This window comes from Salmo trutta, chromosome 19 (genome assembly GCF_901001165.1).
Source record: "Salmo trutta chromosome 19, fSalTru1.1, whole genome shotgun sequence".
Lineage (NCBI taxonomy): Eukaryota > Metazoa > Chordata > Actinopteri > Salmoniformes > Salmonidae > Salmo > Salmo trutta.
In genome coordinates this window covers 27,512,970-27,531,272 of record NC_042975.1, presented here as the reverse complement: position 1 = coordinate 27,531,272, position 18,303 = coordinate 27,512,970, and the positions used below count along the sequence as shown (strand labels likewise).

The window sequence follows — 18,303 nt, the reverse complement described above, 5'->3', positions numbered from 1 at the left end:
ATATGGGACCAAATAAACACTCCATCAGCTGGTCACCTGGCTTGAACCCACTATTGTCTGTAGTTTCAAAAGTTTACAAGGGGGGCATTTAAAAAAACAAAGGTCAACAATGTGTCTCAACAAATTGAACTTCCCCTGCTCAAACAAACTGTCCCCTCATATCTACATTTCTCCAACCTGGCTGATGCTAGTAGGCCAGTGTTTAAGAGAACTATGTCAGTATTGTAACTGAAGGAAAAGCACATTTCCAGTTTTTGAAAATGTAACATTTGCAGCACAGGGGGCATTTTCTCCCTGTCTAGTGTCAAGTTGGCTGTCCAGGATAGACAATGGACCCTGGGAGTGGGGACTGAGGTTGAATGGTCAATTTCTTTTAAATTCGCTGTTACATTTCAGCTGAGGCTCAGGCCAGGCTACCGCATTTGGGGCACCGACCTCTGGGCATTTATAATGCTATTCTACACATTTGTCATGAGGCTAATAAAAAATGTTGCAGTTTTAAAGCTAATTTCCTGCAATTCTACACTTTTTGCCATGGGCAGAGATTTTTTTTGCTGTTTTATAGCTTATCTCATGCTTTTGTTCACATTTTGCCATGAGGCTGAGAAGATTTTGCCATTTTAAAGCAAATTTCCTGCTATTCTACACATTTTGCAGAGGCTGAAAGAAAACATTGCTGTTTTAAAGCAAATTTCCTACAATTCTACACATTTTGCTATCATATACTATTTGGGGGCCCCCTGACCTCATGGGACCCCAACCCCCCAAATGTATTTTTAGTTTTTTGGGGAATAGGGGGACACATGCCCTGTGTACCCATTCGGTAATCCGTCCCTGCTTAGGCTCATTTGGATGGCTATCAGTTGCACTTGCTGTTTTACCGTATGTAAATTGAAAATGTTCAATGGTTACATTTTCAAAAGGCCAATGGATTTTAATATTCAACTTATTGGGAGAGCATTGAATGTTCTCTCGTGGTGTGACTGACAGTCATATGGACATTTCAAAGTCCCCATTATCAGGGACTGTACCAGCCTGTACCTGAAGCTTCAGAAGATGTTATTTATACTTAAATTAATTCAACTCTTAAAGCAAAGGTATTCCACTTAATCTGTTCTGATGGTAACTTTTTGTTGTCCCAACCGAAGGCCAGTCCTTGAGTCTTGCTTCAAATTTCAACCCTAAATCATAAGGCCCTCTGTGTTCTGAGCCAGGAGCCAATAAATATGTGCTGTATCCATTACTGTTAAACAACAGACAATTTCACAAGTTCTCTCATGTTACAAGTGTTTAACATTTACATGTTTAAGTCACAAAGTGAGCAGTAAGTGCCTGCAGACCTGCCTTATCAGTGTGGTGATGGGAATGATTCTCATCCAACTTTGTATTAATGTTTGTGATCAATCAAGTTGCAGATGGTACTGGTAAACTCACCAACTATCTTTAAAGATGCAAGGTCTTTTAGTATTTTGGTGCATTTTCACAAAGTCCATACAATAGACGCTGCTGTACAATTGCCATTCATGTTGAATTAAATTAATTCTAATCAAGATTGTTTTTTTTTTTACAAAAATCATCTCATGCCGTTTCACTATGATGTTCTGACAATGTTCCAAATAATGACTTTCCAAATGTTTCAGAAAGTGAGTTCTCTTGGTTTAGAATTCATTTCATTTTTTAAATAAATAAATATACAATGCGACTCATGTTCGTTCTGTGCATTATGCTCTATTGGAATGTATACTACACATTGATTTAAATTGGGTGGTCTAGACTAAGGTTCAAGCGGTTGAAAGACCCAACAGACAACACAAACCTCACTCAACATATCAAATCTAATTTATTAAATACATGTACAAGAAAAGCCAGTGCAACTTAAATGGAAAAATAAAGCCCATGCAATAAATATGTGCAACATGTACATTCATTGTGATTAACATAATTTGACTTCTGTGAAAAACATGACTGCATATATAATTTCATTGGATAAACTTAAGTTCCAAGCCACAGAAGTCTTGATTAAATATAAACTACATGACCAAAAGTATGTGGAGACCTGCTCGTTGAACATCTCATTCCAAAATCATGGGCATTAATATGGAGTTGGTCCCCCCTTTGCTGCTGTAACAGCCTCCACTCTTCTGGGAAGGCTTTCCACTAGATGTTAGAACACTGCTGCAGGGACATTCTTCCATTCGGGCATTAGAGAGGTCAGGCACTGATGTTGGGCGATTATGCCTGGCTCGCAGTCGGCGTTCCAATTCATTCCAAAGGTGTTCGATGTGGTTGGTCAGGGCTCAATGCAGGCCAGTAAAGTTCTTCACACCAATCGACAAACCATTTCTGTATGGACCTCGCTTTGTGCACGGGGGCATTGTCATAATGAAACAGGAAAGGGCCTTCCCCAAACTGTTGCCACAAAGTTGGAAGCCTAGAATTGTCTAGAATGTCATATTGCATTCCCCCCCCCTCCTCTCTCTCTGCGGATGACTTCGTCAACCATTTTGAAAAGAAGGCTGATGACATTCGATCCTCGTTTGCTAAGCCAAACGACACCGCTGGTCCTGCTCACACTGCCCTACCCTGTGCTTTGACCTCTTTTTCCCCTCTCTCTCCAGATGAAATCTCGCGTCTCGTGACGGCCGGCCGCCCAACAACCTGCCCACTTGACCCTATCCCCTCCTCTCTTCTCTTCTCCAGACCATTTCCGGAGACCTTCTCCCCTACCTCACCTCGCTCATCAACTCATCCTTGACCGCTGGCTACGTCCCTTCCGTCTTCAAGAGAGCGAGAGTTGCACCCCTTCTGAAAAAACCTACACTCGATCCCTCCGATATCAACAACTACAGACCAGTATCCCTTCTTTCTTTTCTCTCCAAAACTCTTGAACGTGCCGTCCTTGGCCAGCTCTCCTGCTATCTCTCTCAGAATGACCTTCTTGATCCTAATCAGTCAGGTTTCAAGACTGGGCATTCAACTGAGACTGCTCTTCTCTGTGTCACGGAGGCTCTCCGCACTGCTAAAGCTAACTCTCTCTCCTCTGCTCTCATCCTTCTAGACCCATCTGCTGCCTTTGATACTGTGAACCATCAGATCCTCCTCTCCACCCTCTCCGAGCTGGGCATCTCCGGCGCGGCCCACGCTTGGATTGCGTCCTACCTGACAGGTCGCTCCTACCAGGTGGCGTGGTGAGAATCTGTTTCCGCACCACGTGCTCTCACCACTGGTGTCCCCCAGGGCTCTGTTCTAGGCCCTCTCCTATTCTCACTATACACCAAGTCACTTAGCTCGGTCATATCCTCACATGGTCTCTCCTATCATTGCTACGCAGACGACACACAATTAATCTTCTCCTTTCCCCCTTCTGATAACCAGGTGGCGAATCGCATCTCTGCATGTCTGGCAGACATATCAGTGTGGATGACGGCTCACCACCTCAAGCTGAACCTCGGCAAGACGGAGCTGCTCTTCCTCCCGGGGAAGGACTGCCCGTTCCATGATCTCACCATCACGGTTGACAACTCCCTTGTGTCCTCCTCCCAGAGTGCTAAGAACCTTGGCGTGACCCTGGACAACACCCTGTCGTTCTCCACTAACATCAAGGCGGTGACCCGATCCTGTAGGTTCATGCTCTACAACATTCGCAGAGTACGACCCTGCCTCACACAGGAAGCGGCGCAGGTCCTAGTCCAGGCACTTGTCATCTCCCGTCTGGATTACTGCAACTCGCTGTTGGCTGGGCTCCCTGCCTGTGCCATTAAACCCCTACAACTCATCCAGAACGCCGCAGCCCGTCTGGCGTTCAACCTTCCCAAGTTCTCTCACGTCACCCCAATCCTCCGCTCTCTCCACTGGCTTCCAGTTGAAGCTCGCATCCGCTACAAGACCATGGTGCTTGCCTACGGAGCTGTGAGGGGAACGGCACCTCCGTACCTTCAGGCTCTGATCAGGCCCTACACCCAAACAAGGGCACTGCGTTCATCCACCTCTGGCCTGCTCGCCTCCCTACCTCTGAGGAAGCACAGTTCCCGCTCAGCCCAGTCAAAACTGTTCGCTGCTCTGGCACCCCAATGGTGGAACAAGCTCCCTCACGACGCCAGGACAGCGGAGTCAATCACCACCTTCCGGAGACACCTGAAACCCCACCTCTTTAAGGAATACCTGGGATAGGATAAAGTAATCCTTCTAACCCCCCCCCCCCCCCCCCCAAAGATTTAGATGCACTATTGTAAAGTGGTTGTTCCACTGGATATCATAAGGTGAATGCACCAATTTGTAAGTCGCTCTGGATAAGAGCGTCTGCTAAATGACTTAAATGTAAATGAAATTGTATGCTTTAGCGTTAAGATTTCCCTTTACTGGAACTAAGGGGCCTAGCCCGAACCATGAAAAACAGCCCCAGACTATTACTCCAAACTTTACAGTTTGCACTATGCAGTCGGGCAGGTAGCGTTCTCCTGGCATCCGCCAAACCCAGATTAGTCTGTCGGAATGCCAGATGGTGAAGTGTGATTCATCACTCCATAGAACGCGTTTCCACTGCTCCAGAGTCCAATGTCGGCGAGCTTTACACCACTCCAGCTGACACTTGGCATTGCGCATGGTGATGATCTTAGGCTTGTGTGGCTGCTTGGCCATGGAAACCCATTTCATGAAGCTCCTGACGAACAGTTCGTGTTGACGTTGCTTCCAGAGGCAGTTTGTAACTCAGTAGTGAGTGTTGCAACCGAGGACTGACGATTTTTACGTCTGTCCTTGGTATGTTTGTCTATGGAGATTACATGGCTGTGTGCTCAATTATATACACCTGTCAGCAACAGGTGTGGCTGAAATAGTTTGAAGGGGTGTCCACATACTTTTGTATATATAGTGTAGGTCTTACAGATGAACCTTATTACCTATGTACTGTCTACAACTGATTACAATTTAGGCTTCTTTAGGTCTGAAGAGTTCCAAGTAAATCATGCCATAATAGTTTACTAGATACTTCAGACCAGTTACCAACTGACTTGTGGCGATCCACCCCCAGATACAGTGGCTATGGGAAGAGACTACCAACTACATTCAAATGTTAAAAGTATATACAAGTTGTGTTTGAACAGACCTATGACGTGAATCTGATTATCTAACCTAGCCACCAGAATGTAGCAGAGCTTCAGCAGTAACACCATCACCTCCTCCAGCCATGGTAAACACTAGCTGTCCAGGTCACAGACGGCCAATCCTTTATGCATGGATCAATCGCTGATTATGTTGAAATTGGCCAGCCTCCACCTTGACAATACATTGTCATTTATTTATTTTTTACCTTTGCACACTAACTCTCAACACCCTCATTCGATCCTCAGTCCAAAGGCCCTACTTAAAGGGGAAGTTCCCTGATTTTTACATTTAAATTACTTATTTTCACTTTCTGTGCTTGTAGTTGATTGACAAACAGTTTGTTTGTTTGTTTATTATATACGTTTCGTTGGAGAAAATTGACATTTCATATCACGTCAAAATCCCATTCTAAATTATGTTTCCGCTCTCAATTTTTATTTCACTGTCCCAATAAATCCATATTTTTGTTGTAAACAGAACTATTCAAACATGGATTTATGGCACAGTGGACTTTTTTGAAACTGAGTAAAGAGACATTCAGAATGGGATTCTTATGTAATGTGGAGTGTTTTAGAGTGTTTTCTAATATGCTTTAGACATATTTGGATATTGCAAGTGATGACAACCAATTTTCTCTAAGGAAACAAATAAAACAATTAAAAGTTTGGGAATCAACTACAAGAACAGAAAGAGTGAAAATAAGGCCAAGTAAAAATGGATGGACTTTCCTTACTTAAGTGGTCCAAACAGCTTCCTTTCCTCCCCTGGCCTTGAAAGAAAGGAGATGAGGGAAGAGATGCCATTTTAAACAATAGGTGCTCAGCATCTAACATCAACATGTGTGTGTAAATAAGTGCACTGGAATACCCAGCTGAGTGGATGTGTAATGCAGAGTTGAGCAAAGTAGCTGGTTGGAGTGGACCTAGGGTTGTAGTGCAGATGAGTGGGCTGTTTGAATGACGCGTGTCTGTTATCTGCGTATCCAGAGCCATCCGTTGAGCAGGCAGGCAGAAAGGAGCAGGGAGAAGAGCACCAGCTCCGTCTGTCTGCATTCAGCGTTCTGCCTTTCCAGACCCGCCAGGCGACGACTCATCTTCACCACCTGGACACGAGAGAGAAAGGTGCTGATCTGTTATAATCAAATCTTGTGTCCATACACATATTTACAGATTGTATTGCGGGTGTAGCGAAATGCTTGTGTTCCTAATTCCAATAGTGCAGTAATATTTGGTATTTTATTTGGATCCCCATGAGCTGTTGCAAAAGCAGCAGCTACTCTTCCTGGAGTCCACATGAAACATGACATAATACAGAACATCATTAGACAAGAACAGCTCAAGGACAGAACTACATAGATTTTTAAAAAGGCACACGTAGCCTACATATCAATGCATACACACAAACTATCTAGGTAAAATAGGGGAGAGGCGTTGTGCCGCGAGGTGCTGCTTCATCTGTTCTTAGAAACCAGCTTTGCTGTTTATTTGAGCAATATGAGATGGAAGTCCCACGCACTAAAGGGCCTATTTAATACTGTACGTTTTCTTGAATTTGTTCTGGATTTGGGGACTATGAAAAGACCCCTGGTGGCATAAGTGTGTGTGTCAGAGCTATGTTTAAGTTGACTATGTAAACAATTTGGTATTTTCAACACACATACATTTTTCTTTTTTTTCACCTTTAATTAACCAGGTTGGCCAGTTCTCATTTACAACTGCGACCTGGCCAAGACAAATCAAAGCGACACAAACAACAACACAGAGTTACACATGGAATAAACAAATGTACTTGACTATAACACAAAAGAAAAAAAAGTCTATATACAGTGTGTGCAAATGGCGTGAGGTGGTAAGGCAATAAATAGGCCATAGTAGCGAAGTAATTACCATTTAGAAATTAACACTGGAGTGATAGATGTGCAAGTAGAAATACTGGTGTGCAAAAAAGTAAATAAAAACAATATGGGGATGAGGTAGGTAGATTGGATGGGCTATTTACAGATGGGCTGTGTACAGCTGCAGAGATCTGTTAGCTGATGTTTAAAGTTAGTGAGGGAGATGCGATATAAGTCTCCAACTTCAGTGATTTTTGCAATTCGTTCCAGCCATTGGCAGCAGAGAACTGGAAAGAAAAGCAGCCAAACGAGGTGTTGGCTTTGGGGATTACCAGTGAGATATACCTGCTGGAGCGCGTGCTACGGGTGGGTGTTGTTATCGTGACCAGTGAGCTGAGATAAGGCAGAGCTTTACCAAGCAAAGACTTATAGATGACCTGGAGCCAGTGGGTCTGGCGACGAATATGTAGCGAGGGCCAGCCGACAAGAGCTTACAGGTCGCAGTGGTGGGTGGTATATGGGGCTTTGGTGACAAAACGGATGGCACTGTGATAGACTGCATCCAGTTTGCTGACTAGAGTGTTGGAGGCGATTTTGTAAATGACATCGCCGAAGTCGAGGATCGGTAGGATAGTCAGTTTTACGAGGGTATGTTTGGCAGAATGAGTGAAGGATGCTTTGTTACGAAATAGGAAGCCGATTCTAGATTTACTTTTGGATTGGAGATGTTTAATATGAGTCTGGAAGGAGAGTTTAGTCTAGCCAGACACCTGGGTATTTGCAGTTGTCCACATATTCTATGTCAGAACCGTCCAGAGTAGTGATGCTAGTCGGGCGGGCGGGTAGCGATCGGTTGAAAAGCATGCAAGAAGGGCCAGATGTATACAGAATGCTGTCGTCTGCGTAGAGGTGGATCAGGGAATCACCCTTAGCAAGAGCGACATCGTTGATATATACAGAGAAAAGAGTCAGCCTGAGAATTGAACCCTGTGGTACCCCCATAGAGACTGTCAGAGGTCCGGACAACAGGCCCTCCGATTTTACACACTGAACTCTGAGAAGTAGTTGGTGAACCAGGCAAGGCAGTCATTTGAGAAACCAAGGCTGTCGAGTCTGCCAATAAGAATACGGTGATTGACAGAGTCGAAAGCCTTGGCCAGGTCGATGAAGATGGCTGCACAGTACTGTCTTTTATCGATGGCGATTATGATATCGTTTTTAGGACCTTGAGCGTGGCTGAGGTGCACCCGTGACCAGCTTGGAAACAGGATTGCACAGCAGAGAAGGTACGGTGGGATTCGAAATGGTCAGTGATCTGTTTATTAACTTGGCTTTTGAAGAATTTAGAAAAGCAGGGCAGGATGGATATTGGTCTGTAACAGTTTGGGTCTATAGTGTCACCCCCTTTGAAGAGGGGGATGACCGCGGCAGCTTTCCAATCTTTAGGGATCTCGGATGATACGAAAGAGAGGTTGAACAGACTGGTAATAGGGGTTGCAACAATGGCGGCGGATCATTTTAGAAAGAGAGGGTCCAGATTAGCCCAGCTGATTTGTATAGGTCCAGGTTTTGCAGCTCTTTCAGAACATCTGCTATCTGGATTTGGGTGAAGGAGAAGCTGGGGAGGCTTGGGCAAGTAGCTGCGGGGGGTTGCGGAGCTGTTGGCCGGGGTTGGGGTAGCCAGGAGGAAGGCATGGCCAGCCGTAGAGAAATCCTTATAGAAATTCTATATTATCATGGAGTTATCGGTGGTGACAGTGTTGCCTAGCTTCAGTGCAGTGGGCAGCTGGGAGGAGGTGCTCTTGTTCTCCATGGACTTTAGTGTACCAAAACTTTTTGGAGTTAGAGCTACAGGATGCAAATTTCTGTTTGGAAAAGCTAGCCTTTGCTTTCCTGACTGCATGTACTGGTACCTGACTTCCCTGAAAAGTTGCATATCGCGAGAACTATTCGATGCTAGTGCAGTCCGCCACAGGATGTTTTTGTGCTGGTCGAGGGCAGTCAGGTCTGGAGTGAACCAAGGGCTATATCTGTTCTTAGTTCTACATTTTTTGAAAGGGGCATGCTTATTTAAGATGGTGAGGAAATTACTTTTTAAGAATGACCAGGCATCCTCAACCGACGGGATGAGGTCAATGATTCCTATAAAATAATATCTAACAAGTCACAACAATACACAAAAATCTAAAAGTAAAATGGAATTAAGAAATATATAAATATTAGGATGAGCATTGGAGTGGCATTGACTAAAATACAGTAGAATAGAATACAGTATATACACATATGAAGTTACTATGTAAGCATTATTAAAGTGACTAGTGTTCCATTATTAAAGTGACCAGTGATTCCATGTCTATGTATACAGGGCAGCAGACTCTAAGGTGCAGGGTTGAGTAACCGGGTGGTAGCCGGCTTGTGATGACTATTTAACAGTCTGATGGCCTTGAGATTGAAAAACAGCTTCTGTCTCCCGGCCCCAGCTTTGATGCCCTGTACTGACCTCACCTTCATGATAGCGGGCTGAACAGGCTGTGGATCGGGTGGTTGATGTCCTTGATGATCTTTTTGGCGTTTCTGTGACATCGCGTGTAGTAGGTGTCCTGGAAGGCAGGGAGTGTGCCCCCGGTGATGCGCTGGGAAGACCTGGTGCTGGGCGCACCACCCTCTGGAGAGCCCTGAGGTTGAGATTGGTGTAGTTGCCGTACCAGGCGGTGATACAGCCCGACAGAATGCTCTCAATTATGCATCTGTAAAAGTTTGTGAGGGTCTTAGGGGCCAAGCCAAATTTTTTCAGCCTCCTGAGGTTGAAGAGGTGCTGTTGTGCCTTCTTCACCACACTGTCTGTGTGGGTGGACCATTTTGATCGTCAGTGATGTGTACGCCGAGGAACTTGAAGCTTTCCACCTTCACTGCGGTCCCGTCAATGTGGATAGGGGTGTGCTCCCTCTGCTTTATCCTGAAGTCCACGATCAGCTCCTTCGTTTGTTGACGTTGAGGGAGAGGTTATTTTCCTGGCACCACTCCGCCAGGGCCCTCATCTCCTCCCTGTAGGCTGTCTTGTCATTGTTGGTAATCAGGAAAACTATAGTTGTGTTGTCTGCAAACTTGATGATCGAGTTGGAGGATTGTGTGTGGCCACACAGTCATGGGTGAACAGGTGGTATAGGAGGGGGCTGAGTACACATCCTTGTGGGGCCCCTGTGTTGAGGATCAGTGAAGTGGAGGTGTTGTTTCCTACCTTCACCACCTGGGGGCGGGCCTTCAGGAAATCCAGGTCTCAGTTGCAGAGGGCAGGGTTCAGACCCAGGACTCCGAGCTTGATAAGCTTGGAGGGTATTATAGTGTTGAAAGCTGAGCTAGTCAATGAACAGCATTCTTACATAGGTATTCCTCTTGTCCAGGTGGGATAAGGCAGTGTACAGTCCAATGGCGATTGCATCGTCTGTAGATCTATTGGGGCGGTGAGCAAATTGAAGTGGGTCTAGGGTCAGGTAAGGTAGAGGTCATATGATCCTTAACTAGCCTCTCAAAGCACTTCATGATGACAGAAGCAGGTGCTATGGGGTGATAGTCAGTTCAGTTACTTTTGCTTTGTTGGGTACAGGAACAATGGTGGACATCTTGAAGCAAGTGGGGACAGCAGACTGTGATAGGGAGAGATTGAATATGTCCGTAAACACTCCAGCCAGCTGGTCTGCGCATGCTCTGAGAACGTGGCTAGGGATGCCGTCTGGGCCGGCAGCCTTGCGAGTGTTAACAGGCTTAATGTCTTACTCATGTCGGCCACGAAGAATGAGAGCCCACAGTCCCTGGGAGCAGGCTGTGTCGATGGCACTGTGTTATCCTCAAAGCGGGCGAAGAAGATGTTCAGCTTGTCTGGGAGCAAGACGTTGGTGTCTGCTTTTCCCTTTGTAATCCGTGATTGTCAGTAGACCCTGCCACATACGTCTCGTGTCAGCCGTTGAACTGCGACTCCACTGTCTCTGTACTGACGTTTTGCCTGTTTGATTGCCTTACGGAGGGAATAACTACACTGTTTGTATCTGGCCATATTCCCAGTCACCTTGCCATGGTTAAATGCGGTGGTTCGCGCTTTCAGCTTAGTGCGAATGCTGCCATCTATCCACGGTTTCTGGTTTGGATAGGTTTTAGTCGTCACAGTGGGAACAACATCCCCTACACACTTCCTAATGAACTCTGTCACCGTGTCCGTGTATACATCAACGATATTATCCGAGGCTACCCATAACATATCCCAGTCTGCGTGATCAAAACAATCTTGAAGCATGGATTCAGATTGGTCAGACCAGCGTTGAATAGTCCTTAGCACAGGTACTTCCTGTTTGAGTTTCTGCCTATAGGAAGGGAGGAGCAAAATGGAGTCGTGAACTGATTTGCCAAAGGGAGGGACTTTGGCCTTCCCATCCCGGACGAGAGAATAGCAGTGGTCAAGTGTTTTCCCAGCACAAGTACTGCAGTCAATGATTTGATTGAACTTTGGTTGCGTTTTCCTCATTTGGTTTGTTCAAATCCCTAGCTACAATAAATGCGGCCTCAGGATATGTGGTTTCCAGTTTGCATGAAGTCCAGTGTAGTTCCTTGAGGGCTGTCGTGGTATCGGCTTGAGGGGGAATATACACATCTGTGACTATAACCGAATAGAATTCTTTTGAGAGGTAATACCGTCGGCATTTGATTGAGAGGTGGTATTCTAGGTTGGGTAAACAAAAGGACTTGAGTTTCTGTACGTTATCACAAATCACACCATGAGTGGTTAATCATGAAACACACCACCGCCAATCTTCCCGGAGAGTTCTTTATTCCTGTCTGCGCGGTGTACTGAGAACCCAGTTGGCTGTAGGGATAGAGACAGTATATCCGGAGAGAGCCATGATACCGTGAAACAGAGTATGTCACAGTCCCTGCTGTCTCTCTGGTAGGAGATCCTCGCCCTGAGCTCGTCTAGTTTATTGTCCAGAGACTGAACATTAGCGAGTAATATACTCGGAAGCGGTGGATGGTGTGCCCCCCCTCCTGAGTCAGACGAGAGGTCCACTCCGATTACCTCTTCACCGCCAGCAGCATCTTGTAGCAACCTCTGGAATAAGTTCAATTGCCCTGGGGTGTGCAAACAAAGGATCCAATTCGGGAAAGTCGTATTCCTGGTCGTAATGCTGGTGAGTTACCGCCGCTCTGATATCCAAGAGTTCTTTCCGGCTGTATGTAATAACACAAAAAAACATTCTGGGCTAATAGTTTAAGAAATAACACACACAAAAACAAAATACTGCAAAGTTGCTGAGGAGCTAGAAGCAGAGCTGCCATGTCTGTCGGTGCCATCTTACTCATTATACTGTAAGTAACCGATTATTTTTACACAGCATTTGGCGTAGTGTAAAGATGGCCTTGATTTCTGAGCCTGTTTGAGAAAAGACAACTTACATAAATACAACATGCAAGTATCCATAACACAAGCAATATTAGTGGCTCAACAATTGCCAGAAGAAAATATAGATATGGCTTCTGGCTCCATCTACTGGTAAAACACTGGCTACACAACCTGCCGGCATGGACAGAACCAAAGAGTAAGGCAACACTAACAGTAAAGGGGTAATTAGCCTGCTTACCTGTCTCCTGAGTACGATGAACTCCACAGCTGCGGCACTTCCCTCATCATCTGGGCTCATCCAGGAGTCCTGCATGGCACTGCCAACCACACACACAGGGATACATGTAAATGGCGCATGCACACACCACACTTAAATACTTTAGGCTTCTGAAATTAGGGTTTCTTCGAACCCCAGAACACACCCAATAACAGTAAATGGCTTGCCAGAACTTATCACCTTTTCCTGTCTGGTTCGACGTACACAGGGGGTGCCTCAACCACAGCAGTCGTTGGGTGTTCAGGATAACTGAACCTTTAAACCAGGGAGAGACCACAGTCTGCAAAGGGGCCTTCAACACAAGGCAGAGGAACAACAGGGAGGGACCCAGAAAGAGGAAAAAGCAACCAGAGGACAACAAAAGCCAGCATAAAGCAGTAGTAGGATGAAGTTGCCCCATGGATGCTGACCTAAGGACAGTATTATGGGAGGGTGAGCTGATCAAAGATCTGTGCCTACTGGAAACTTCTACCCGAGGCAAGAGCAAAGCAGGGAGAAGTGACAAGCAGAGTTTAGAGTGCTTCGGGACAGTTCATCAAGGTAAAGGATTAGTCAGTAATTGCTTAACACTATGATTCAACAAAAGTTGTGAGTAATGGAAGTTATCATGAAGAAAATAATGTATCCTTAATCTCGAAGTAAAGGCTTTGAGACAGAATCCATATCTTGAAGAAAAAGCCTTGCAGAGAAAATTTAAATTAGTAGTGCAAGGACAGACATGCAAGCCAAAGCAAGGAAGGAATGGAAGGAGGTTAGGTGCCATTTGTTAAGATTTAGGAGTGGGTAGGCAGGGGTCACTCAGGACGGAGAAGGTAGGAGTTGCCCCTAGCCCCTAACCTGTATTTCTGTGTGACAGTCTGCAGGAGGCGCTGTGAGGCCTGCTGGCCCAGTGCCTTGGCGGCCTGTAGCATGGTCGTTGGGGACAGGTGGCTGGGTGGGATGGCAGGGAGCCCCAGGGGCATGGGCAGGGGGTTTGCAGCAGCAGAGGAGCGCTTAGGGGGGCGTCCTGCACTGCAGCGACTATAACAGTCACGAGGGAGGGGTGGGTAGAGTCACCACAAAAGACAGAGGTTAGACAGAGAGGGGAACAACTGTTACCAAGCATAGTGACAAGGCCACATACGCCACATAACTTCAATTGACTCACATGACTGACTGTCTGCCTGGCTTCACGCTGCCTCAAATATAACATACATACAGTTCAAGTCGGAAGTTTACATTCACCTTAGCCAAATACATTTATACTAAGTTCTCACAATTCCTGACATTTAATCCTAGTCGAAATTCCTTGTCTTAGGTCAGTTAGGATCACCACTTTATTTTAAGAATGTGAAATGTCAGAATAATAGTAGAGAATGAATTATTTCAGCTTTTATTTCTTTCATCACATTCCCAGTGGGTCAGAAGTTTACGTACACTCAATTAGTATTTGGTAGCATTGCCTTTAAATTGTTTAACCTGGGTCAAACGTTTTGGGTAGCCTTCCACAAGCTTCCCACAATAAGTTGGGTGAATTTTGGCCCATTCCTCCTGACAGAGCTGGTGTAACTAAGTCAGGTTTGTAGGTCTCCTTGCTCACACACGCTTTTTCAGTTCTGCCCACAAATGTTCTATGGGATTTAGGTCAGGGCTTTGTGATGGCCACTCCAATACCTTGACTTTGTTGTCCTTAAGCCATTTTGCCACAACTTTAGAAGTATGCTTGGGGTCATTGTCCATTTGGAAGACCCATTTGCAACCAAGCTTTAACTTCCTGACTGATGTCTTGAGATGTTGCTTCAATAAATCCACATAACTGTCCTACCTCATGATGCCATCTATTTTGTGAAGTACACTAGTCCCTCCTGCAGCAAAGCAAGCCTCCCCCTTTTTCCTCTAAACATAATGATGGTCATAATAAATGGCCAAACAGTTCTATTTTTGTTTCATCAGACCAGAGGACATTTCTCCAAAAGGTACGATCTTTGTCCTCATGTGCAGTTGCAAACCGGAGTCTGGCGTTTTTTTAATGGCGGTTTAGGAGCAGTGGCTTCTTCCTTGCTGAGTGGCCTTTCAGGTTATGTCGATATAGGACTCGTTTTACTGTGGATATAGATACATTTGTACATGTTTCCTCCAGCATCTTCACAAGGTCCTTTGCTGTTGTTCCGGGATTGATTTGCACTTTTCGCACCGAAGTACGTTCATCTCTAGGAGACAGAACCCGTCTCCTTTCTGAGCGGTATGACGGCTGTGTGGTCCCATGGTGTTAATACTTGCTTACCATTGTTTGTACAGATGAACGTGGTACCTTCAGGCATTTGGAAATTTCTCCCAAGGATGAACCAGACACGTGGAGGTCTACAATTTTTCTTCTGAGGTCTTGGCTGATTTGTTTGGATTTTCCCATGATGTCAAGCAAAGAGGCACTGAGTTTGAAGGTAGACCTTGAAATAAATCCACAGGTATACCTCCAATTGACTTAAATAATGTAAATTAGCCTATTAGAAGCTTCTAAAGCCATGACATAATGTTCTGGAATTTTCCAAGCTGTTCAAAGGCACAGTCAACTTAGTGTATGTAAACTTCTGACCCACTGGAATTGTGATACAGTGAATTATAAGTGAAATAATCTGTCTGTAAACAATTGTTGGAAAAATTACTTGTGTCATGCACAAAGTAGATGTCCTAACCGACTTGCCAAAACTATAGTTTGTTAACAAGAAATTTGTGGAGTCGTTGAAGAACGAGTTTTAATGACTCCAACCTAAGTGTACGTACACTTCCAACTTCAACTGTAGGAGAGGCTAGAGATGAGAGGAACCAATGTTTGTCTCCCTCCGCTGGAAACACAAGTCAAAAAGGAGGAGGACATAGCAGTATGGGCCTCAGGCAGTGCAAAGTCAATAGAATTTAGAGTGTCCCAAGCCGACAATGCAACTTTTCCTTTGTGCCTTTCTGAAAGGTTCCAGGTTTGAAAGGGCAGGCAAGCGTTGTGTTGAAAGACTGAACAAGGGTAAAAATAATGCTACTATGCTTACATACAGTCAAGTTGTTTCATACACAAGGTGATAAAAACCAACAAACGTTGTGTTTTAAAGTGAAGTGTTCTGAAAACATTCAGCACCATGTGTTTTGGGAGCTTTTTTTCTCAGCTTATCAGGAAGCATTGGACATGTAACCCCCCTCGCTGGTCCAAGGAAAGAGCTGGATTGTTATAGTGACATTCACAGGCTTCCCAAAAGGAGTTAATTAGTGTTTAACCCAATGTGTCTTGTACTTACAAGGTGGGGGTGTGCAGTGCCTGTTTGGAGTTGGAGATGTCAGTGTCACTCCTGCCAAAAGCCTGGTCACTGTAGGACCTCCGCAGGGGACTCTGTCACAGGAGAGAGAAAGAGTAACATGAGTTAGATGGTGAGGGTAGGACCAGATGGAAGCTGCTGGGAATGTTTCGATCCAGGTGGTGTCTGCATATTGAATCATTTAAACAGCTCTGAAGAATGATACTCTGAGCAATGGCTTAACACTGCATGCACCAGTCACACTACACTCATCCAATTATTGTCAGACAACTTGTTCCCAAACAAAAAGTCCAGTCTGCAGTCTCACATACCTGCACTGGTTCCCTCATGTAGGGGTCTCTGTCCCAGGCACCTTGCTGCTGTGCCTCCCATGCAAGCCCCAGGGGGAGAGCTGAGTTGTGCTTGGATGGCGTGAACAGTGGACGGGGGCTCATGTCCGGGGCATCTATTAGTAAGTCAGAGGTATCAGAACACTGAGATGTGAAAGGAACTCACACAAAGATCCCATGACTGCTCCGACTCAAATCTTGAGAAAATCTAAAGAGCTTTATATCCAGCATTGTAAAGTGGCTAAAGGAGTTGTTCTTCTGACCTGTCTCCATTCTATCCCAACTCCACTTCTAACTTAAATACTTCCCGGTTTGTATTTATTAATAGGCCTACCTACAGACCAGACATGCACCCACCTGTGAGAGACAGCCTGTCTGGGATGTGCATGCTATAGGAAGCGGGACGCTCAGCACGCCCCTGCCTCGCCTCTTCCCCTCCCTGTCCCATCCCTGGCCCCACTCTCAGCCGGTCCGGGACACGCATCTTCTGGTTGATGGCCTCAGAGAAGACCGGGTCACGGCCGCCACGCACCTGGGAAACATCACCCCGAAACCCCGAAGAGGCCATGGTAGCACTAACAGCTGCTGTGGTAAGTAAAAAAATGTCACAACTTTTGAATTCACAGTACATCTCTGAAAAGACTATACTACCCCTGTAAGACTATAGTTGGATGGAGTTAGCTAGCTGATTAGGCAACAGGATTAGTCAAATTTGAGTATGTTGGTTTTCCTGCAGTGTGGATTAGCTGTAACTATCACTTAATCTAGGGGCATGTAAAGTCAAAGCAGAATGCAGGCAGCTTAATTCATTTCAATTAGATGTAAGAACTACGTAGCTAGGTACTAAACACTAGGTATTGAATTTGAGTTCTTGTTCATACATCAAAGTATTTATGTCTGGATAACTATGGCTGAAGACAATTGTTGTAGGTCGTCAAAATATATGTGAGAAAAACTAATGATAAACTAAGTCGCTAGCTAAATCAACAAGTTGGTTTTAATGTAAACCAGTGTTGACATACTTGTGGCCAGTCAGCTAGCAAGCATAGCCATCTAGCCTGAAAGAGCTGTCAACGTTAGCATTGAAAATAAGAATTTGTTCTTAACTGACTTGCCAAGTTAAATAAAGGTAAAATAAAAAATACAAAAACCTAACGTTAGCTACTTGTTGCACTCAAACACCAAGGGCTATATCTACCAAGGGGCTAACGCGCTAGCTACTAATCTGCTTTCCATCATCATGCTTTGATCATTATCCTGTTCTCGTCACACTTTCTACATCAAAATAACCCAAATAAATTCAAAATATAGCTAGCTAGAAAGATGACTGACCTGAGGAGTAACTTGCAGGTCAGCGCTCTTTGGCCAGCTAACTAGTAGCTTTAGCCGCTAGCTTATCAGTTATCATGCGAGCTAAATCTGATAACCAAATGAGGTCAAGTTGGTCAACTAAGTTATCACGAAGTCCGCAGCAATGTTGACATTATCTTTGAAAACGTAGCTACACAGTTTATCAACACAAACTATGTATCTAGCTACCTAAACTTTATAAAGTTGACATTAGCTTGCTAGCAGGCTACCCTACTAACCTTCACTGCGAAGCGCTGCAAAAATGTTGACAACAGACCGCCCCCTTTCGCTGGGTTGACGCACGCAACCGTCTGTGATTGGTGGGTTAGGGAAATGGACGTGTCTTCACATATCCATTCGACAGGCTCAAACATGATGGATATAAAAATACTCTTTATTGATATAAAGTTTACATTCTGTAACGGTGAATGGTCTTCAATGGTAAACTAGGCCTGTCAACTATTTCAAATGGGCATTTTATTCAACAGCAAATACGAGACAGATGACCATTTGCTTCAGTGAACTTTCAAATGTAATAACTACATTTTCTGAATAAAAATGCTTTATGCCAATGTAAAATGTAAAAATGTATTCAACAGCAAATCATCTGGGCAAATAATGTTATTTATATTGCATGAAAAGACAAATCAATATCAGTATTCAATGGTAAAAAATGCAAATGAAAAACACAAAAATAACAACAACAGGAAACACATTTTGAAAAAATAATGACACAGTTC

At 44.8% G+C, this 18,303-nt stretch overlaps 1 protein-coding gene across 1 annotated transcript; it reads right to left on the bottom strand.

Annotated features, from left to right (window-relative positions):
* Nucleotides 1–5,253: 5,253 nt before the first annotated feature.
* On the bottom strand, nt 5,254–17,812 carry LOC115154274 (mitochondrial fission factor). Its single transcript, XM_029700326.1, has 8 exons — nt 17,803–17,812; nt 16,571–16,798; nt 16,196–16,329; nt 15,867–15,958; nt 13,441–13,623; nt 12,784–12,858; nt 12,565–12,643; nt 5,254–6,205 (listed from the first exon to the last, which is right to left on the bottom strand). Exons 2-8 carry the CDS (start codon nt 16,779–16,781, stop codon nt 6,074–6,076), a joined length of 906 nt encoding a protein of 301 aa, XP_029556186.1. The 5' UTR covers nt 16,782–16,798; nt 17,803–17,812; the 3' UTR covers nt 5,254–6,073.
* Nucleotides 17,813–18,303: the final 491 nt, after the last annotated feature.

What these genes read in the sequence shown, in the direction of transcription:
- LOC115154274 (XM_029700326.1), bottom strand. Translation starts at nt 16,781, where the DNA reads ATGGCCTCTTCGGGGTTTCGGGGTGATGTTTCCCAGGTGCGTGGCGGC. An exon ending in AGACAGGCTGTCTCTCACAG is followed by an intron (nt 16,330 to 16,570) that starts GTGGGTGCATGT and finishes ACTTACTAATAG; the next exon opens with ATGCCCCGGACATGAGCCCC. An exon ending in ACATGAGGGAACCAGTGCAG is followed by an intron (nt 15,959 to 16,195) that starts GTATGTGAGACT and finishes CTCCTGTGACAG; the next exon opens with AGTCCCCTGCGGAGGTCCTA.